Here is a 23037-nt window from a genome sequence, read left to right as displayed (position 1 = left end):
TTTTCTTTCCTATCGCTTAACTTTTTGTTTGGATGGAGAGATAGAAAGAAAAAGAAAGAAAAAGGAGAGAAAGAGGGTGAGAGATGAATGAAATGAAAAAGAAAGATGTGATTATAAAGCGTGTTTGGATAGAAAAAAAGAAAATGATAGAATTTATAATACTTTACAATAATACCCTTCATATTCAAAAATTATTATTCAAATAAAAATATATTTAATTTGATTTCCTGATTCAATAAAAGAAGAGCCACACTTACGCTCGACATTTCATTTTATAGTAAGAAATATGATAAAAATTTATATTAATCAAATAAATTTTCAGATGCATTTATTGGATGACATAAAAATGACAAAAACTTGATTTTGGTAAAAAGGCCGTTGTGAAATACCATCCAAGTCTCAAGCAATGTCGAGAAGGGAGAGAGAGACATGCACGGCGTCGATCGGAGTCTTAACAAGCGGCGACGAGGGAAAAAAAGACTCTTTTGCGGTGAGTGAAAAGGATATACATGGTAAAAAATGATAAAACTTTTATTTTCCATTCCAATCCATCTAATTTTGAACGGATTGAATTTATATTAGAGTTCCCTTTCTTTTTTCTTCATTTCTTTTTCCTCTTTATGCAACCAAACAAACATTTTGTTTTTTTTTTCTTTCCATTCTTTTTAATTAATCAACTAGACCAAGAATGGATTGTTGTTGCATTTCCTTTTCCTCCAACCAGACAGGGCGAAAGATAAATGCATCGAGCTTGCTGAAGTTTTAACAGGTGTTTTTAATCTTTTTAAAATAGAGACATCTCTTTGTGAATTTATTGAAAAAGATGAGTGCCTACTTAATTTTTCCCAAAAGTTAAGCATCTATTTGTTATTGGCTCATTTATTGTGCTGTTTTACGTAATTTTTTGAACAATAAAACTGGAAATTAGATTTCAAGTTCTGCCCTTCAATCTGGATCGGCCTTGGTAATGCTAGGATCCAACCCGACTCAAAGCCGTCCGTGTCAGTAATCACGAAATAATATTGCAACTTGGCGTTCGACGGCTTTCAGAAATCCTGTGGCTCATGTGGTGATTCAAAAACCCCTTCAGACATTAATTACGAAATATTGGTTTATAAGTGAATTTTCTTCTGGTTCCTGAATTAAAAAGTCGAGGGAGAGAAAAGGGAGCAAGCGCATCGGGGGAACAACAAAAACCAAGGGTTTTGCTTTTGCACTCTCTCTCTCTCTCTCTCTCCATCACCCATCGCGTCCCCGTCCCCGCGCGCGCGCGTGGTCTACTTCTTCCCCAACCCCTCCTGCTGCAGAGAGGGAGAAAATAGAGAGAAAAAGGGAGAGGCTGGAGGAAGAAAGGAAAGATGACCGTCGATCTCGTCGCTTCGAACTCCCATGGGAATCTCGACTCTCAGATCGAGCAGCTCATGCAGTGCAAGCCCCTCTCCGAGCAAGAGGTTTTATTTTCTAACCTTTTAACTCTTCCCGTTTCCTTCCTGATGCGTCCGCGTCGGCAACCCTAACTTACGAAAAGCAACAAGGGAGAGAAGGAGATCTCGCGATTTTTGTTGTGAGTCCTGCAATCTATTGGTTTAGGCCCTTTTGCAGATCCAACAGCGTTGGTCTCCCTCTTGATCTGGTTCTCCATTTGCTCTCTGGGCGAAACCTTTCTTGTTTTGTGGGAGCGGATTGTGCTTTCATTTTTCGGCGTCTGGATTTGTCGCTGTTGAGCTGTATTTCTGTGTAGTCGAACATTTGAGCATTGATCTGCAGCTGTGATTCCTCGGAGCCTCGATCGGTGGGTTATTCTAGTGGATTTGTGCTTTTACGAGGTTAATGATCGATTTCGGTGTCAGTCGTCTTGGTTTTAGACGCCTTCCAGTGCGGTACTTTGCTGTTTGGTTTCATCGTTTATGCCGATTATGACCTCAGCTTCTGCTTTTCTGATTTAAGGAAAGGAGAAAGCGGGAAAGAGGGGAAGGATGGATCGACTGATTATATGCCTAAAATAATTTTTTTTGTGGTTTTCACTTTATTTTGTGCAAAGTTTTTCACAATATTCCAGAAAAGATGATATTCTTTATGTACATTCTCATGTGTACGTTTTGTCTATATATTAGCGAGAGATATGTGCTTCCACGACCTCAACGACACGGTTTCTTTTTTGGTTTTTTGTGTTTATGTTTTCCACTATCTGACACTGCACACTCATGACAAGGATGCTTTACATCGTTGTTGGTTTACTTTGGGTTTCTTAGTAGCAGAGATATCTGTCAAGTCAAATATTTTTATGTAAAAATTGTTTTTCCTATTCTGTTGTGTGATTCCAGTGCAATCGCAGTGGACCATGAGCTCTTATGTTTAGATCCCTTTAACAATATCTCTGCTTTTTAAGTTATCTTGCTTGTATCATGTTGTCCATGAATGGGAGTAGGGTACATTATTTGTATGGTCATATCTGCAAAAGTGTTCAAACTGTAGCCGCTATTGTTATAGTGCATAAGAATTCTGCTTCCTTCCTAGTACTGAATATTGTTGCCTGTACTTGAGCTCTTATTTGTTAACCTAGAGACTAATCGGTGTGACGAGTTGCATAGTTGTCCTAGGCTGTAGTCAACTGACTAGCCTCTAGGTATTAGTCGTTGGGCCCATGATAGTGACTAGTCGACTGAGCTGGGCTTTTTCCAAAAGATATGTTTTGAACCATCAAATGTTTAACTTTTCTAAATTTCCTCTTTTCTTAATAGTTTTCCTTTAATCTACCTTCAGCCTCTGTTTTTTAATTAGCTCCTTCTAATCTATGTCCTGCCTTTATTTTGTATTACTCTCTCTCTCTCTCTCTATTTATCTATGTATCTATCTGTGTGTGTGGCAGGAAAGCATTTGTAGGTATTATCCTTCTCTCCTCTAAAAAGTGAAGCTCCCTGTGTTTTGTCTGTATATTTATGCATTCTGTATATTCTACATATATCCATAATTACATTTATCGATGCATGTATTTAAGTATATATGTATGTATTTTATATATATATATATATATATATATATATATATATATCACTTTAAAATTGTGTCTATGTGTCTCCTTTATTTATATTATTTTAGTTGACCGGCTTGGACAGACCAGCCCAACTAGTTTTTTTGGGCTTTGACCACCTGAATCTGATTTCTGATTTTGACACTTAAGCTTGAGCTTATGTTTCCTTATCTCTGCTGAGAGTTCCACAGCTGCATTTATGATAATACTTGTTCTTTCTTTGCTTGGTTTGTAGTAATATTGTGCAGGTTTGCATTTGAAAAATCTATAACATTCTTTGTATTATTTATACAGGTACTTGTGTTTGCAGTTAATTGGTTCTTTTTCTTTCTTTTAAATGTAGGTAAGAACACTATGTGACAAAGCTAAGGAGATCTTGATGGAAGAAAGCAATGTTCAGGTGTGGACACGCTAATGTCTGAGTGGACTTTCTCTTGTATTATTATTGTTGCCAGAGTTGGACTTTGTACTTGGATTTGCAAAAAATTGTCTAGATTCCTATGTTCTCATCTTGATCTACCATCTAGTGGGCAACTTTTACAGTGGATTACATGGACCCAGTTCACAAGATTGCAGTTTTTTGTAATTCATTATGCGTTATGTAGAGAACAATCATAAATCTTGGCAATATTGTTTGTCTATTGCAATATGGAAGATATCGATTGAAAGTTACCCAATTTGCGATGTAGGGCTTGTATTTTTTGGGAAGGGTGATGCATCCTTACATAAGGATCATGATGGTCATATCTAGGTGACTGTTTGCGCTGAACAAATTGAGAAATTATACATATCATAATAATATTCAAGGAATGTATTGGTAAAACCTTGGGACTACTTTTCCATGTGTGTCTGTCTTGAAATTCATGTTTGGTTTTTTTCTTCTATTCTTCATATACAAGGAAGGAGATCCTTGGATTTTTTATAAATTTTCACCTATATCATTCAGCCCATTGTCACAGAAAATGCGTCCTATTGAAAAAAAAACGCATATAATACGCGAAAACACACTCAGCCGTATAATACATGAATAAAATGCATCTTTTTAAAAAAAACGTCAAAAAATAAAAAACATGAAAAAAACACGTATTATACACTTCTTTTCACGTTCTTTTCGTATTTTTTTATTATTTTTTATTTTTTATAATTTTCGAGGTTTATTAATGTTTTAATTTTTTTAAAAATTTGCCGAGATATTTTAGAGATATAGAACTTTGCCGTATTATACCCGAGAAATTCCTCACCGTATGATACCCGTGCACGTTTTTTGTGACTTTCAGCTCCATACATTGAATTAGCTATGGGCTCAAATTTTCTTTAGTCACAGATTTTTAGTTCTGCTAGATCAGGCCTAGTCTATTGATATCCCCATAAGAGATCCTTAGACAAATGCCTATTATTTTAGGAAACATGATATTCTAGATTTTTGTGTTTTACCTTTTGAAGTTGAAGTTGTTTACTACTCTGATAAGAAACAGTTATTTGGTTCATTCAATTTCACAGATGTTGAATATGTCAAAAAATAGAGAAAACAGGAAAAAATAACTTTTTTTAAAAAAAAAACATGAAAATATACTTTTTTTTATCAAAAAATAACTTTTTTGAAAAAAAAACATGAAAATATACTTTTTTTTTATCTCATTTTATCCTGTTTTCTCATTTTTCGTTTTTCTTGTTTTTTATGTCATTATCATCATTAATTCAAATTTGAACTTAACTGAAGTCATTTACCATCATTTTTGTCATCATTAATACATTATCATTTTATCTAGTTTCTCTAATACCTTTGTATTAGTTTTTCATTTATTTTATTTTTACCAAATTTTGGATTTTTATTTTCCAAGAATTTGTCAAGATTTTTCCGAAAAAATAACTTCACCAAAAAATATGTGAGAAAAACCTTAGCTTTGCAAACCCGAGAATGATGTTTGTGATAATGATTCAGCTATTGTTATTTTATCTCCACTTTCTCTTGGGATTTTTCCCCCCAAATTAAGCTTAAAGTTTGGGAGTAAGGCCCTTTCATGGGAGTAATTCCCCATGTACCTACCTGTATTCTGTGGACAGGATTAAAATAAACTTGCTGATGTACCAGAACTTAAATGACTTGCTGATAGATAAATTAAGAACTTTAATGTAGAAATTTGGGTACCTCCAGAAGTGATGGATTCAAGAAGCTTAGAAAGCAAATACCCTGTCTCCTGCAGTCAGGAACTACTACCAGCTCACTGCACTCTATGATGATAACTTCATAGATGGTATTATTATTTATTAGTTTTTGCATTTTGTTCTTTAGGTTTTCTCCGCAAGATTTGGCTTTACAAAGATATTGACAAGACTGAAGTTTGTCTCTCTTAAATGCATATCTTTACAAATGCTTCAGTTTCCTGTAATTTCTATGATTTGTTTTAATTGATTTACTTGTGTGAACGGTACTCTTTTTGTCCATACTCCTGAGTGCATAGCTTGCAATGATCCTTTCTGCTGTATTTTTCCCTTTTCTTATATTTTCCTTGTTTATGCAGCCAGTAAAAAGTCCTGTGACAATTTGTGGTGATATCCATGGACAATTTCATGATCTTGCCGAGCTCTTTCGTATTGGAGGAAAGGTAAGGATTGTCATAGCTTTAAAAAGGAAACTTAAGTTGGTAATAAGCTCATGAAGATTTTGGTCACTCTGCTGTAATTCGTAATATCTTTTCCCTGCACTCTCTCTCTCTCTCCACTATGTATTACTTGGGAAGTTTTTCCCTTGTATCAAACAATATCTTGTTGTGAGCTGAAGTGGACCAGTGTACTCTGGTCTGAAAATATATATTTGTTGATTTCTTAATGCAACCAATGCTTCTTTATAATTCTTTCCCAGTAACCATTGTGTTATTAAATGTTGTTTTGGATTCCTCTCTGCCAGGTGGTTGTTTGTTAAAGTGCATTATTTTTAATGTTTTCTTTTTCGGTATGAGGAATGAATATGATTATCATAAGTCGTGACAAAATCAAGCACAAGGAAATGTTTAAGGTAGATAAATTGGAGGTGTATCCACTCAAAAGCACCAGTCAGTGTAGTCAACAATTTTCCTCAAAGGCCTAGATGGGGACTGGTAGTCATAGCCAATTAGAAATGAAAAAGCTTTAGAAAAGCTAGAGATAATGGTCAAGCCACCAAAATATGGAATTATATCTCTGGGAATATTCAAACAGATGCAGGAATACTCAGACAAACATACAGGAATTGCATGCATGCAGAAAATGGATAAATCAGTTTCCTGGACACTGCATATAGGGTATGGTTTGTATTTGGTGCATTGCAATTTGCAAGCTACACAAAGTTGTACTGGTGGCCATACATACTCTTCTGACTTGCATGCATGCATAATTTTCCATTTTATCTGGTGGATTTCATACACTTTGTGGTTTTGTGATCTCAAACTCTTCTGAGCTCTACTTTGATTTAGATCTGGCAATGGTCTTATTGCTGTTTATTCAATTTCTACCACTTGCAATTTCAAGATATTTTTCTTGGTCCATGTCACTTTTATGTTGTACGTTTACGGGAGGAAAAAGTAAAGGGACAACATAAAAGTGACATAGACCAAGAGAAATATCTTGAAAATTAATTGAAATTGTAAGTTGTAGGTATTGAATAAACAGCCAAAAGACCATTACTTTAAAAATTGCTTTGATAATGTTGCTATTAGCCTAATGTGCGTTATCTGAATTCATGTTGTATTTTGTTTGCACTTTGCAGTGTCCAGATACTAATTATTTGTTCATGGGCGACTATGTGGATCGTGGATATTACTCTGTTGAAACTGTAACTGTAAGTAGTGAACCACTGAGTTGATTACATGTCATTTATAACCACAAGGTCATGTGTATTACATGTCATTTATAACCACAAGGTCATGTGTTAGGAGAAGATACTTCTTTCATTGAATTATGTGCTGGCTGGAGAAAACTGTGGAACAGTGGAAGGGCATGTTGGCATGTATTGTTATATACCTGATACAATTGACCTTGTGTGTGGCTGTATGGTCTATGCAACATCTTTTCTATTTGAATTATGTGCTGGATGCACAAAATTGTCAAGGCCTCTGCTTAGCATATATTATATACATGCAACTTGCAAGCAACTGCAAATGTGTCTGGTTGCAATCCGACTTGATTATGCTAGCACTCTAACATAGCCATGAGGATCATAACTTGTGCATTCTTTTATCTTCTGTGCTGACTGTGCATGCATTCTTAACGTTAATATGAATGAAATGTGGTTACTTTTTACCTTCTATGCTGATTAAATATGATCCTGCAAATTACAGTGTATACACTATGTGATTGGTGGATCTTACTGTTGAATGTTCTATACACTATGTGATTGGTGGATCTTACTGTTGAATGTCTGGTGTCCCCCTCTGCCAGGCTTGCTAAAGGAACTAGGATGTTGTAGGTCCCCTGGGAGATGGTCATTTTCTTGTTGAGTGCCTTTTCTTGGTTTCATAGTAGGAAGAGTATGATTAGTTGATTACCGGCATCAATCTGCATTCTGCTATTGCAAATATTGGTGTTAAAGAAAAATGTAAAAAAAGGAAAAGAAAGGAAAACTGGAAAAGCTATTTTTGAAAAAAATGCTAAAATGAAAATTGTATTTTATCACCATTTCCCCCTTCTTCAGAGAAAAGTGATTTTAATGGAAATTATGTTTTTTGATGTTTCTTGTAACATGTTATTAAATATTTTAAATTTTGATCAATGTTTTTGTAAAAGATTAGTTGAAAATTCAATTTTTCATGTTTCTTGTCTTTGTTTTTTTATTTTTTTGAATTCACATAATTTTTCCAATAAAAACAAGCTTCCTGGTTAATACCTTAGGAAAATCTTGCCAATAAAGCTCAAGAATGAATTTTTTTTACAATGTTTCAAATGTTCATTAGATCTTATTCCCTCATCAAAGAATTGCATTTTTCTGTCAATCTCCAGTTCGACATGAAAGAATTACTTTTCTGTGCCATTCTTCCATCTGTGCAGATCCATAATGATTTTCTTTACCACTCTTCCATCTGTGACGGTGTAATATATCTGGGATTAGAAAAAGTGTTAACAGCAGTTTATCTATTTCTTTCTTAAGGAAGTCAAAAACATGTTCTTCCTTTCATCAGTCTGGCATTTCTTGGATTCGAGAAAGTTGTAATTTTGTAAATGTCATTATTACTTTATTATCTTCCTTATGCTAGAAATGAAGTAAAAAATGCATGTCTCAGGCTGATTCTTATTGCATTTTTAGGCCAAAATTGTTTGTCTTTTATAAAGAAACAAAGTTGTGCACCAAATTTGAGGTAGCAAAGCATGTCACTGAAATGAAATGATATTATGTCACATATAAGTTTCTCTGGATTGCTAGTTAATGTGCCTGTTTAAACTCAACATGATATGCACAACCTAAGCTTGACATTTTTTAACGATCCTAATTGGTTTTTATTTTTTGTATTTCTGTTGAGATTTCCGATCATTTTTATCCTGATCTATTTCTTCAGTCTATTCTTAGAACTTTCTTGTATATGATTATGATCTTTTAAGTGGAAAATGCTGTTATAAGTAAATAATTGAATCTGTAGGCCAAGGTTAAGTGTACTATAGTATTAGCCTTCTCCAGATGTAACCTTGGGTTGCATGTGCGGCTTTTTCTGGCTCTATATGAGAAACTTTTTTGTGGTTAACTGTTTCATTGTGGTGACGTTTATGACGTATAATTTTCTATCTTTTATGCAGCTTTTGGTTGCCCTCAAGGTCCGTTATCCACAAAGAATCACCATCCTTAGAGGAAATCATGAGAGCCGGCAGGTATGCATTTCAAAGAGTATTCCATGAATATTGGCTGAACTTCTCTATCATCTTGAGACTTGAGTTGGAATAGTTAACCAAGGAGGGTGTTGTTCCTAATAGATTTGAAGCTGTTTTGGCTGGCAAGATTAAAAAAAAAAGGAAGTTTGGTTATGGTTTCTGCTTGCTTTCTGGTTGTTAGTTTTTAGTTTATGGAGAATATTTTAGTATCTCATGTATAGTAGGTAAATTTATCGAGATACCCTCACTATTTTTTTTTCTTTTCTTTGCAGATTACTCAAGTGTACGGGTTTTATGATGAATGTTTGCGGAAGTAAGCTTTGATGTTTCAGTCTCCAAAGCTTTTAACCTTAGATAAGAGATGTCTTTCTTGTATGCTGTCAGAATCTCTAGTTCACTTTACAATGTACATTTCTAAGCCAGTATCCTGTCCACTTTGCCCCAAACTATCCTGATGTTTTGTACAATCTCGATGAAGTTGCCTTTCTCGAAAAAAAAAATCGGAAAAAATCTCAGCAAATTTAAAAAGATAAAATATCCTAAAATCGAGAAAAAAAATAAAATAAATGGGAAAATACTAACAAAGTGAAAGAGTCATCAAAAAGTCGTGAAAAATTGTGAGAAAATCACAAGATATTCATTTTTGCTGTGCTTGTGAGGTTTTCCCGATATTTTCGTTTTAATTGTTTTTCTCATAAATATCATGAGTTTGTCGAAAATTTCATGATATTTGTGACAAAGTTTTAAACCGAGAAGTTTTCTCTTAGTGGTCAATTTTATGTTTTAAGTTTATAACAAATTAATGATACTTATTGAACTTGGCGTTATGGGTCTATTCACTCGTTTCTTAGATCTTGTCTAGGCAATTGAGTCAGCTTAACAGTTGCACAAGTATATTGACATTTGTTCTTACCATCTCTAAATACCTCATGAAAATTAGGTTGAATAGAATGTACAGCTTATATCTATAAGGTGCAAAGGATCAGTTTCTTTAATAATATCATTTGAGATAGCCGCAATGTCATGAGACTCATGACAGACTAAAAACATTTATAATCACTGTGCTGTATCTTATCACAGCTGAAATGAATTTTGTTTCTTCTTATGTGCACTTGATTGATAAGATAGTTGAAAATATTGTTCTCTTGTTTTCTTATCATTTGTATGTGATTGGTTTCAGATGCTATTAGATAATCTTTCTTCTTCTAGAATGAAGGCAAAACATTTTTGTTCACTCTTTATGCCAAAGAAGCAAATGAATATTATCAATGATTCCTTATGGTTCACTTTTTGATTGAAAAAGTTTCACCAATGACAGAAACCTTTTGATGAAACTTGGTCCAATTTTACCTCTATTGAATATACAAGTACCCTTGAAGGTCTTGATAAGCACCCTTGCTATGTCTGATAATGGATTTCTACTCATTTCCATAATGTACTATTTCACATTAGAACAAAGATCATGACATATTGGCTACTCAAAATGGGTAGCTGAAAATGTTAGTTAATTACTAATTAGTTTTGCTCCACAGAATTCTCAAGCATTATATTGGTTGCTGTTATGTGCACATTGTATTTGAATTTGGTTTTATTAGTTTGGCATGTTTAATGCTTTCCTTTTGATATGTTATCAGGTATGGAAATGCAAGTGTCTGGAAGATCTTCACTGACCTATTTGACTATTTTCCACTGACAGCTTTGGTGAGATATGAAGTTACATATACTTGTTGTATGATCTTACCATATGATGAAACTTGATCTTCCTTTTCGCTTGTGTACATCCTTTTTAGATTGCTTATCATGTGGTGGTTCGTGCATTGGCTAGCATGTTTATATTGGTTATATTCCTTAAGAAAGTTATACTGGTAGGTCGCATATCCAGATCTTGCTGTCTGGAAATTGTTACATAGTCCACGATTTTGCAGTGACATTGACTCACTGCATGACATTTAAAGACAATTGCAGTGACATTGACTCACTGCATGACATTTAAAGACAGCTGTATATGCCAACAGGTAATTCTTTATTGCATAAACACAAAAAACTCAAAAAAAATGTGATAAATGAATTAGCCGTTTAAAACATTAAAGAACACCGTTCTTTTGAAAAAAAAGTTAAAATGAAAAGATGTTCTTTTTTTTTTTGCATTTTTTGCTTTTTTCAAGCTTGCCATATTATATCCGAGAAAAACCTCGCTGTTTAAAACACGATAAAGTTTTTTTGTGACTGTTTTATTGAAGTGTTGTAATATATTTCCAGTTTTTTCCTTTCTTCTAGTTAATTGAATCTTTGTTGCTTTTCCATTCAAGCCTGGGGAATCTAATTTGATATTCCGATGTTAGTTGATTAGGAAGAAACAGGGCTCTGATAATGGAATAACAGAACTAGGAGAATAGAGAAAGAAGCTGCCAATAAGGCCTTTATCGTTCTGAGAACACTTTTTTATTGTGTTTTAATCATGTTATTGTCAAATTAGATCATGAGATGCAGTTTGATTCATGTTGTTCCTACTTCTTGGATGGACCTTGCATAAGTAAAAACATGTGATGTTGGTTGCTTTTGTATCACATATAGCCAGCTTATGAGTCAATTCATTGTACAGCTTATGTGAAATCTTGATTCCTCAAGGAAATCTCAAGTTCGTTGGCAATAGATACAAGGGCTTCATGGTGTACATCATCCATATTGCTGTGCGAGAGGGATACTGTTTTAAGCTCCTGTTTCCTTCTGTGGTATATACTGTGCGAGAGGGATTGACCATCCAAAAAGATGTTCATGTTTAAGAGAACAGGGGCTGTTTCTGCAGTATTGAATGCTGCACAAGGTCTATTTTATAGAAATCCATAGAGAAGCCAAAGCCCTTGTTTTACAAAAAAATGGTGGTTTCAAGAAGTAATTAAGTAGCTACCTTAATGCTTGGAAATTGAAAAGAAGGCACAATATTGACAATATTTGATGTTGGAACCTGCTGGATGCTCAGCAGGAAAAATGGTTTCATGGCTGTTCCCAGTTAGAGATTTTTCATATTAATATTTTTCTTAAGTTTTTAAGTTCAACTGCTATCTATGATAGCTCCAGATATTTTCAAAGCAAGGACCTTTGCGTAGAATGATCATCGTAGAATGATAATCGGAACTGTCCGATGTATATAAGAAAGCATGTTTGCATTAGATAATAAAAGTAAATTTGACATGAAATATGAAAGTTACATACAGGTGACCGAACTGAAAATATTGAAAATACGTGTCTTGATAGGGATAGATTATTCTGATAAAAATTCCAAAGCAAGAAAAATAAAATTACATGTTGATATTTATTCCCTGACCAATGCCAGGCAGCATAACTAGTTTGTTTTCTAGGTGGAATCTGAAATATTTTGTCTGCATGGTGGCCTCTCACCATCTATTGAGACTCTGGATAACATAAGGAACTTTGATCGTGTTCAAGAAGTTCCTCATGAAGGGCCCATGTGCGATCTCTTGTGGTCTGATCCTGACGATCGATGTGGATGGGGTATATCCCCACGTGGAGCTGGATATACTTTTGGTCAGGTATTGGCTATGCAATCTCTAGTCCATAGTCTAACTTTTACATTTTTCATCTCTTTAACTAATTCAGTTTTTGGACACAGGATATATCCGAGCAGTTCAACCATACCAACAACTTGAAGCTCATAGCTAGAGCCCACCAACTTGTCATGGAAGGTTACAATTGGGGCCATGTAAGTCTCTCCCTCCCTCTCTCTCTCTCTCTCTCTCTCTCTCTCTCTCTCCCCCCCCCCCCCCCCCCCTCTCTTCTTATTGGATGCTTATAAAACTTGTTTTTGTGCTATAGGAACAAAAAGTGGTAACCATTTTTAGTGCACCTAATTATTGTTACCGGTGTGGGAATATGGCATCAATTTTGGAAGTGGACGATTGTAAAGGTCACACGTTTATTCAGGTACAGTGCTGGTCTATGCGTGTGCATTTGTACAGGACTGGATGAGATATTGTTTATGTTTATGAATGCTATTCACTTGCACTTGACCATTTTAAGACGGTACATGTTGCAACAGTTTGAGCCAGCTCCACGTCGGGGTGAGCCAGATGTGACTCGGAGAACACCAGATTACTTTTTATGATCAAAGATGTCATCTTGTTGCTGATCTTCTGTGGCAGCAAATTTAGGCTAATGGCAGGTCGAGAAAGGGGCCACAGGTAATTAAATATTCTGTACTGGGTCATAATCTATTTCGGGCTTATTGCCTTGTGGGTTTACCAGAGAGCTTGTAAAATTGAGTTCGCAGTGGGGGCCACTTCTTGTTTGAGCTTTAGAACCGTGCAGACCACCTTCTCTGAAGTCAGGATGGGTTACAGAGTGGGGGGAGGGTTGCTGTAGCATGTATCATTTCTGAAAAAAGATGTTTCTTTGAGGTTTCGAGAGAAAGGTATCATCTTTTGTTATTTTTTTCCATGCCACGATTTTTGTTTTACCAGATTCTCTTTCCTATTCCAGTATATCATTAATTCAGTGCCCATCCAATTGTTTTTGTTACTTCGCCTGCTATGATAAAACCATTCTCAATGACTAATCGCAATCTTGTTTACTCGCTGACGATGGTAAGGTATGGTTAAAAGCTTCTTGATGAAACTGACAAGGGTGTGGTTACCGGCTAGTCCCGAAGGTTGGTGGCAATAAAGATGGAGATGTTATTTTTTGAAGTTGATTGAATCGTTTTGACGCAATCTCAAGTAGGGAGGGAGTCCCTTGTAACGTTTCTCAAGTTTTGCAGCACGCGATTTGAAATTCATCTCGTCGTGGGACTGGTTTTGTTTGACTCTCTGGATGCCTCAACTCCCAAGTTGACGGGAGCATGAGTCTCAGGTGTCATTTTCGCGCACTATCGCAGGCCAAAGAATCTGTACTGGTGGTTACGTCAGTCGTGTTTTTGCTAGATTCCTGATTGCTGTTTCATTATGGACTAAAGTCATTTGTTATGCAGTTGATCGAATATGAACATGAATCTCGATGGTTGGTCATGTTAGGGCTGCACGAGTTGAGCCGACCCGCTCTCGCTCGTAAAGGCTTGATTCGAGTTCGACTGGCTCGTATAAACAAGTCAAGTTGGAGTTTAAATTTATGATCGAAACGTTAAACAAGTCAACTTGTAATATCTCGGTTTGGCTCCACTGCATAAATCCATGAATGAGATTTTTTTGGTTATGCAAAGTAAATGCATTCTTTAGATTGTCTTTTATAGCTGAATTAATTTAAAAAACAGTTAAACAAGTTAACGAGTTAAATAAGTTAAAAGAAATGAAACTAGTTAGGAGAAATAATTTGGGCGAGTCGCACTCGAACTAGTCACTTTATAATTGAGTCAAATTCGAGTCTGTTCTATTGAGTATAAGCTCGTTGACTAGAGTTGAACTCTCCTTGTGTGCAGCGCCGCCCTTCAGTGTCTGCTAAAGTAAACCCCCGACTGATTTCCTTCCATGTCCTAGTTTCCGAAATTCATAAGGAAAAAGATGAGCATCCATTAAAATCTTGTCCGTCGACGATGATTTTGCTTTCTTTGGCTGTGAGAGCTTTCGAGTAGATCAGCGTGGAGTGGTGGGACATAGTCGTCAGACGGATCAATGGTTTTATTTTCTTGATCGGTTGTCGAGTGTGCTTTCTTGGGGCCTTCTGTTTCCCACCTTTTTTGTGGCTTTCCTGTTGTTCTCATGCAGGAATTACGCTTGTAATTTTCTCCCCTCATGCTTGAAACACAAAAATGTAAAGTTAGGCGGCCGTAATCTGGCATGTCTTTCGTAAATGCTTTAAATATTCGAGAATTTAAAACCAATATGTATTCATCCATTGGAGCTAAAAATTTTTGGATGCTTTATGAAGTTGTCGGGTGATTTAGACCAGGGGTTTGGCACTTGGCAGTGCCGAGAATGTGCGGTTGATGGTCAGACTGGCCGTTACTCTTGAGGAAGTCGAAGCCGTCGATATAAGGGCCACCGACATACGCAAAATGTGTTTTAATGCTACATATGAAAAGGTTTGAACCTGAGTTTTCTGTCCAAATTGTTTAAATTGCATATTTTAGTTGAATATGGGAAACTGAAACATTACCATCAAAAGAAGAATAGGTAAAAATTACTCATGTAACCTCCACTAAATATAAGATATTTAGGGGTTAGGTGCTAAGCAGGTGGAACATTCTTCTGTGGTGTTACCAATAGACACATAAAAGTCCATTCTGAAATATGAAGTTTTTTGACGTGTGCTTGCGGCTGGAAGTTGGGACAAGTGTAGGCGAAGAAGCCACACGCTCTAAGTTGAATCCTTGACCTCTTTCATGTAAGTTACGTTCTAGGCAGGTGGGTGGCGGTCAAATGAAACGGGATTCGCAATCTCTCTTGATGTTTAATGTGACCTCCTTCCAGTCTCACCAGTTGCTTCAGTATTCCTAAATCATGCTTTACACCACGAGGATGACGAGGTCCCCCTTGCTACCCCGTTTATTGTTTTCCGTCTGAAAATAAATTGTGTCTGTCCTTCCATGAGAAAGAAAAAAAAAAAAAAAGAGAAATTCCCGTTTGCGTCTATCAAAAAGTCACCTGCACTCTATTGCTTTAGGAGTGAGTACTACTAGCGTAGGCAAGATACACGATTTCATATTCTCTATGTACCTGAATCCATGTGGTTGGATTCGATAAAAAAAGTTGCATCCATTAGTAATCAGATTTATAATATACCATATCTGATGTGTTGGAGCATGGAGTAAAATCTGAATTCAGTTACAAGAAATTTGAATATGGTTCGGTGTCCTGTATATTTGAATTCAAATTCAACTCGAACACCGATTAACCATTATCCAGTTCTTTGCATGCGACAAGTAGATATATCTGTGCCAGAATGCTCTCCTTGCTTGGGCCAGACAGTGAACAAAGAAACACAGTGGTCTTGAAAATATGTTTTGACGTTGATCTAACACAAAGTGCCTTCAATCAATATAACCCTGAGGTTAACATTCTACTGTCCGGAAACAAGGCCTAAGTGTCACCCCCATTTCCTCTACCTTCATATTCTTGGGCTGCTTTGTCATCAGCGATAGCAGCCTTTCAACTTAGGTACCATGCACACAAATCAAATTAAAGACTTGCCTTTTTACAAACCCCTAACCTGACAACTACACTATGCTCCTTGAAAGAAGCAAAAGGCCATTAGATGAGCTAAGTTGAACCAACAAAACCTGTTTGCACTCGACCTACCATACCGACAAAGCCAGCTCATTGGGTTTTAATGAATCGAGTGGGGGAGGAGCTTGGAACGAGCCAAACAGAACGGGGAATGAGCTGCGTGGCTCAATTTCCACGGTCTACTCTCTCTTTAACTTTGAGAAGCTTGTCCGCGCTTGGCACGAGCCAAATCGGGTCGGGCATGAGCTACTTGGTCAGTCCCCCTCGGCCCTACCTGGAGGAGGGAACGTTCATGCGGTTCGAACCGAGGGCCGCGGAGTTCCGGGGAATGAACGTGCTCGGGTTCGGAACGCCCGAAGGTCCCTGCTGTTTATTCAACTTGGAGAAGCTTATCCTCGGGGCGGGAAATGGCGTCCCTTCTTTGCCTCTCCTCCTTCGTCTCTTCCTCACTCGGGGTTGCAGTGCCTTCGCCACGACGCCACCATCTCTTTGGCGTCTCAAAGAAGTGGCGGGCCCCAATCTCCTGTGCTCAGAAGCGATGGGGAAGGGCCTATACGAGCGTCATGATCGTTCCCACGGGCGTTGGCGCCTCCATCGGCGGCTTCGCCGGCGACGCTCTGCCTGTTGCTCGCGCCTTCGCCTCAGTCGTCGACAACCTCATCTCCCACCCCAACGTCCATTGCCCTTCTCCTTCTACCCCTCTTCTTCTTCTTCTTCTGTCTAGCCTTTTATAAATCTCACCATATCTTCCTGTTCGTGTCAGGTGCTGAATGCGGCGATGCTCTTCTGGCCAATGCCGAATGTTTTGTATGTGGAAGGCTTCGCGCTCGACATGTTTGCTCAAGGCTTGTGGGCGTTGCGACCCGTTCACCAGAACAAGGTCTCTCTCTCTCTCTCTCTCACACACACACACACACACACAGAGTCAAGCTTAATGAAGGCTTGAAACGGTACACGTACGCTTAGTATGACAAATTCTTTCAGGTGGGACGAGAACAACAGTGCAACCATGTCCATGAGCTGCAAATGTTCCACCATTATCAACCTTTTTCACGATTTCAGATTTTGCCATCAGGTTGGATTGGTTCTTGATGCCGGGATGGAGGAGGATCTGCGAGTTCGTCATTTGCAGGTTGCTGATGCAACAAGGGCATCCCTCGGATTGCCTGTTGTTGAGTACATCGTCACTGATACACCTCTTCAGGTACACGCGGACGCTGAAGAATTTTTTGTTTCATTTGAACACTGATTAATAGACAATGACAGGTTGAGAAGTGGATAGAACCAGAATCCGGGCAGTCAACGGGGAGGATCCGGCAACCTGGTTCCTTGTTGAGAGCTGTCGAAAAACTGGTAAACTCTTCTGGGATAGATGCTGTTGCAGTTGTAGGTCGCTTTCCTGATGATGATGCTGAAGAGTTCGTTGATTATCGACAGGGAAAGGTTACAAGCTCGCGATATCTTGCTTACCGTTATAATTTTCATTTCCTGTAATTGATGTTCTTGCTTATTGAGTGACAGTCACCTGCATCTACAGTTAATGAGCTTTCTGAAGTTGGTTGAACTCGTATTGGGGGCAATGATTGATGACTGAACTTAATTTTATATATTTTTTGGTGCAGGGAATTGATATATTGGCTGGGGTTGAAGCAGTCATAAGCCATTTAGTCGTAGAGAAGTTTTGCCTCCCCTGTGCTCACGCACCTGCCTTGTTGCCTCTGCCTCTTGACTCCTCATTGTGTCCAAAATCTGCTGCTGAAGAGGTTAATACACTATTTCTCAGTGATATGGCCTTTTGCGGTTGTCATACTTGTGACAATTATTTTACTTCACATAACTCTGTTTAATTTTCACATGGGTTTCTATGCAGATGAAATGTGGAGTTTTAGTTTCTTACCAAGTGTCTCTTTTGATCTTTTCCGAGTCAAGTATAAGTTATTTCAGATTTGAGAATTTTATTGAGTTAATTGTTTATAAGCGAGAGGATGGTAAAACTTGTAACCAAGCAAGCAACAAAATGATAAAACTTATAAGCTAGCATGTTGTTATGAACTACACATGACCATAAGCATGCACACACACGGACACAAGTGGCACGAGGGAGGAATGAGAAAGGCATGGCTAATCCTTATTTTCATTGCTTTGAAGGAGTGCACCTCTAGACTTCATTAGTACACATATAATTGCCCCTTTGACACCTGTTATTGCTAAAAAATGAAACTAAATTAGAACAATCATTAATAAGATTCTAAGAGTTGCTTGGTGCTTTTGGTGAGCATTATAGTGTACTATTATTAACACTGAAGCCTCTCTCTCTCTCTCCCCCCCACCCCTCCAATATGTTGACAATGAGATGTTTACATAAAGCAGCTAAGACCTATCTAACAGTAAATTAAAATCATATATCTGAAACATTCAATTTGATGAGGAACACTTGCAATTTGCATCATTTTGTGGAAGATTGCTTTGTGGTTTCTCCTATAAATCTGGGGACACTCATGTACTTGATATAATTACTTGCATGAACTTTTGTTCCTGTCTAACAGATTGGGTTCACTTTTCTACCTTGTGTACTTGCTGGGCTAAGCAAAGCACCTCAATATCTTGTTACTACTGCTGGTTCTGTGGGGACTGACTGTTTAGTTGCAAGTGATGTAGACAGTTTGGTGCTTCCTATTGATGCCTGTGGAGGAATAGGTTCTCTTGCATTTGCCAATAGTGATAGAAAGAAGGTAACTTGCTTTTGCTCAAGTGAAGACTGTTACATCTTGGAAGTGATGTTTCTTGAGGACCATTGCTTTGCCTACATTTTCTTCTGGAAATTTGTTGAACCTGAACCAACTCGATTGGACGTGCTTGTGAGAAAATTCTTTGCCACCTCATCCTCTTTTGAATAAGGTTTATGGTTTTTCTGTCAATGAGTTTACATTTTAAATGCACCTTTCAGAAAGCTTTGAAGTTCTCAAGTACCTTTTCTTGGAAGGATGAAACTTTTGTCATCTGTGTGATATTTATTGTACTAATAAACTAATGTTGTTTAACATGCCAAGGGATACTCACTCAGATGGATATGTTCTTCATACAAGCTTGTTGCTTGTGGTACTGATGCACTTTGACATTCTTTGTAATTTGTGCCACTTTCTGGTGTATGTGTTACAATCTTCATTTAATTTTTTCCTTTGACGTCAAACTGGGGCCCAAGTTCCTTATATTTGAGGGTGTACTAAGTTCTAAGTGCATGTTTTTTTTTATGTAGCAATGGTAAAAAAATGTCAGTTATGGGAGAATTTCTGAAAATAGTGATTGATAATTATATTGCCTTCTTTGCCCTAGAACTTTTAATTTTAAGGACTTTCCCTTGTTGGCCATGTTATCTCTCTTATTGATTTATCACAAATGTGGTTGTTCTGGTTTTTGTTATATGCTTTGCCAATGTCTGCCTTGTTACTGTTAGTCCGAGGACTGAAGATAGCCTATATGTTAAAGAGAATAAGTTTACAAAATGTATATGTCAATGTTTACTTAATCTTTTGTGTTTTGTGCAAATTGAAAACCAATAGAACATTTGGTTCTTGGTGCTTACTTTATCTTGTTGGACAATGGACAGCGACCATTGATTATTGCAGTGAAGGAGAATGAGACAGTTCTTGATGACACCCCTGATAAGATTGGGATTGATGCGGTGTGTTTTGTTGATTTTTGGTTTTTGATCATTGTTAATGCTTTAGTTTAGTTTATAACTTTTTTGTAATTTAGCTAACAGGTTGTTTTTCCTTTTTTGCCTTTTTCTCCTTGATGAATTAGTTGGTCGTTTCAAATTATTGGGAAGCTTTAGGAGTTATTGCAGCTCACAAGGCAGGGATTGATCCTTTATCCATGAGAAAGGATGCAACTAAGCGTATCAGGCAATTTTCATCCAGTATGCTTACATCTAACAGGTTGATTGCTCCCTTAAATATGAGTAACTGCATATGAAATATTATGATGGAAATTAATATTACAGTTTACCAAGTTCACTGGAGTGGCAGAGCTTTTTTCCTCATCCCGTAGGTTAATTTTTTGTGATTGTAGATAGAGAGGATGATAACCACAAGAAAATGAGGGGCCTGATTGAGAAAAGAATCATCCCATTAAGGCAAGTGTTTTTCTTCTTTTAACAAATGGCAGGAATACTCTGTGCCGCAACATACATTTTTTTCGCTCACTCGGCTTTCATAGCATTCATTTGTTGAAGGTTGGAGGCTGTGTCGTAGCCCAAATACAAAAATTTGCTTTTTAATATGGAACTAAAGCAAACATGCATAAATTTTACCATGTTTAATTGTTTCAGATGCATCACATTAATGTGTAGATGGGTGTTAATCCTTTATACTCGTAGAACCTTGTGAGTCAATGACAAGCATATTGAGTCGATTGAGGGTGTCAAATGTATAGGAGTTCACATTTGCTTGTTAAGACTTCCAAAGGCCTTAGACACACACACAGACACGCATTTTTCTTTTCATATACACCTTTTGAAGTTTCATTTTTGTGGTTTTTGCATTTCTTGAAGATGCAACAACCATTACCGTTGGTTTTCTGCACCGACAAGCTCTGACTGATTTACTGTCTTGACCTCTCATCTGTTTCTGACCTTTTACTGGTTTAATGGATTCCCTCAATTTGTGCAGATGAAAAGAATGATAGGGGTTACTTTTTTTTATGTTAAAGCTTGGGGCTCACACTGTAATATTAACATGCCCTTTCTGCCATGAAATATGCTTCATCTGTAAAGAAACATTAGAGTTTTGTTTGGATCTGAGGACAACACTGTTAACATCCTCTTAACTTAAATTTTTGCCCATGACTAGGTCTTTCAGACTAAAGCTGTAATAGTAGTACTTCTTTAGTAAACTTTGTCTAGTAGAGCTGATGATTCGATTTTGTGAAATTGCAGGCAAAGAGTAGAAGTAGAACAGATGGTATCTGTCATTTAACTTCATTAAGTGGCAAAGGCCCATTGAGAAAAAAGGTTCGGACTTTAGGGAATGAAACTGACTGAGGACATTTCAGAGGATATGCATACGAATCAAGACTATGTTTCTGCATATGGCTTACAGAGGAATTTCTATTGTTCATACTTCAACTGCTTCTTGACGGCTAGTACAATACTTTTGATTTGGAGATGCTGCAGGGAGCAAAGAAAAGATAAACAATTGTTATGGGAGGTTATCTTGAAGATCAGGACGGTATCTTGTTTGCCGTACAGGCCAAGCTTCCAGTGTAATATAATCTGTCGTTATTGATGGTACAATTTAGTGAATGCCTACAAGTTTCTGTTTTCAAATATCGGAAGTGCATTTTCTTGAGAGATGAAAAATGTTAAAAAATAATTTACAATTTACAAGCCAGTGAGAATTGAGTGCCCATGTATATTCCCATGGCAGCATATTGCGGGAGGTTGTTCCCCTTTGTCCGAAAAGATATTGGTACCCAAGCTAAATTATTTACCTAAAGTGATACAGTTGGTAGCCTCTGCACTTGACCTTGGTGAAATTTAATTTTTTGTAAGGAATGTTTAATGGGATTACAAAATCACAGGAAAATAAAACATACGGCATTCACAAGCCGGTTAATTCCTTTATTTTGGAGGATGTTTATGTTATTCGAAGGGCAAACCATTTTAGCTGATAGACTAGACCTTAAAGATTTAAGTTTGAACTTTTAATAAAAAGGGTGGCAGAATGAATTATCTATTGCTTACAGCATAGATATCAAATTGAACATAAAGAAACGGCCTTATTTGTTTTTCTTTTTTTCTTTTTTTTTAATATTTACTTCATTGATTTGAAATCCTGCATGCCTTTGCTTGTGGATGGCTGATATGTAAACCCCTTCCCTTTGGGTTAGTACCAACTTTTCATGGATACTGATTTATCATGAAGCAATTTCCAGTTTCAACTTGTACACTTTATCTTTATTTTCTTTGATGACATATTCTTATGAATGTGTCATATATACAGTTTTTTTAACACCATTTAGAGAAGTAGTCTTTATATCCATCTACTAAATATCCAAGTTATATAAGGCTGATAGTTAAAATTATTCTCCATGATACAAATTTTGCAACTAGTGAATATGTTTTTAAATAGTCAATTCATTTCTTTTGGAAAAAACCTTTCGTCACAACTCTTGATTTGAATTTCTCGACTGATCAATCAACCTTATACTTTTTCTTTGACATTCATTTACAGTCAATGTGTTTTCTTTCTAAAGAAGATCTACTGATTCTCATACTATATTCTTTTCTATGTATTTAATTTTCTTATCCATAGTATTTACCCAATGATCCACATGAATTTATTACTTCATCATATGTCAAATTATCTGACATTTCATTTAAATAACATAGTTCCTTTGCCAAATCTACATAATAATCGTTCAAGTACGAAGAATGAGCTCTAAGTCTTTCATGACCCGACAAAATATGAGAAAATGAGGCAACCGAATCAGTTGGTTCGTTACCAAACTATTTTCCAATTGATTCATTGTCAAACTGTTCCTCAGTCGGTTCATTATCAGACTATTCCTTTAATAAATCAAATCAACCAGTAGATCGATTTGATCTTCCATTTGATCATTGTTCTTATTATTATGTTCTTCTAGAAACGCTACATCCATACTCTCGATAAGTCTTATAGTCGATTGATAAAATTTGTAGCATTTGGATATTTTCGGATATTTAATAAACAAACATCTTACATATCTATTACTTAGTTTACCCATTTTTTAGTTCTAGGATTTTTATATGGGCTACAGATCCCCATCAATTGAGATGTCTCAAATCTGGTTTCACCAATCCATTTCTCATAAGGAGTGGTTGAGATTGCTTTGCAGGACAATCGTTGAGATTGCTTTGCATGACACTCGATTTATACTACACATAGTTGTTAATACAATTTCACTTCAAAATACTTTGGCTAACTATGTACTTATTAACATGGATTTTACCTTGTC

The 23037-nt window shown here is 36.6% G+C and overlaps 2 protein-coding genes across 4 annotated transcripts; both read left to right on the top strand.

The window, feature by feature from the left end:
* The first annotated feature begins 1147 nt into the window (after positions 1-1147).
* LOC116255830 (serine/threonine-protein phosphatase PP2A-2 catalytic subunit) lies at positions 1148-13383 on the top strand. The gene is made up of 11 exons (XM_031631870.2): positions 1148-1451; positions 3375-3431; positions 5554-5637; positions 6777-6848; positions 8795-8866; positions 9139-9179; positions 10501-10567; positions 12226-12417; positions 12498-12587; positions 12701-12808; positions 12924-13383. Exons 1-11 carry the CDS (start codon positions 1359-1361, stop codon positions 12987-12989), a joined length of 942 nt encoding a protein of 313 aa, XP_031487730.1. The 5' UTR covers positions 1148-1358; the 3' UTR covers positions 12990-13383.
* A 2975-nt stretch (positions 13384-16358) lies between these two features.
* Positions 16359-21334, top strand: LOC116255616 (uncharacterized). Of its 3 annotated transcripts, XR_004172907.2 has the most exons (10): positions 16361-16715; positions 16805-16921; positions 17117-17245; positions 17308-17484; positions 17664-17804; positions 18588-18773; positions 19649-19723; positions 19846-19979; positions 20113-20176; positions 20978-21334. XR_004172907.2 is itself a non-coding variant. In XM_031631487.2 (9 exons), exons 1-9 carry the CDS (start codon positions 16449-16451, stop codon positions 21015-21017), a joined length of 1266 nt encoding a protein of 421 aa, XP_031487347.1. In that variant the 5' UTR covers positions 16359-16448; the 3' UTR covers positions 21018-21334. The 3 variants fall into 3 exon arrangements, 2 of the variants coding, with proteins under 2 accessions (XP_031487347.1, XP_031487348.1); XM_031631487.2 differs by lacking the exon at positions 20113-20176 and having other exon boundaries at positions 16359-16715; XM_031631488.2 differs by lacking the exon at positions 20113-20176 and having other exon boundaries at positions 16577-16715; positions 17026-17245.
* The last annotated feature ends 1703 nt before the right edge of the window (positions 21335-23037 follow it).

Source organism: Nymphaea colorata, chromosome 6 (genome assembly GCF_008831285.2).
Source record: "Nymphaea colorata isolate Beijing-Zhang1983 chromosome 6, ASM883128v2, whole genome shotgun sequence".
Lineage (NCBI taxonomy): Eukaryota > Viridiplantae > Streptophyta > Magnoliopsida > Nymphaeales > Nymphaeaceae > Nymphaea > Nymphaea colorata.
This window is presented reverse-complemented; position numbering and strand designations above follow the sequence as displayed.

Bases quoted from the DNA above. Each gene is read 5' to 3' on its own strand.
- LOC116255830 (XM_031631870.2), top strand. From the start codon at position 1,359: ATGACCGTCGATCTCGTCGCTTCGAACTCCCATGGGAATCTCGACTCT. The intron at 5,638-6,776 runs GTAAGGATTGTC...TGCACTTTGCAG, and splicing joins TCTTTCGTATTGGAGGAAAG to TGTCCAGATACTAATTATTT. The intron at 12,809-12,923 runs GTACAGTGCTGG...ATGTTGCAACAG, and splicing joins AAGGTCACACGTTTATTCAG to TTTGAGCCAGCTCCACGTCG.
- LOC116255616 (XM_031631487.2), top strand. From the start codon at position 16,449: ATGGCGTCCCTTCTTTGCCTCTCCTCCTTCGTCTCTTCCTCACTCGGG. The intron at 17,805-18,587 runs GTTAATACACTA...CCTGTCTAACAG, and splicing joins CAAAATCTGCTGCTGAAGAG to ATTGGGTTCACTTTTCTACC. The intron at 18,774-19,648 runs GTAACTTGCTTT...GACAATGGACAG, and splicing joins CCAATAGTGATAGAAAGAAG to CGACCATTGATTATTGCAGT.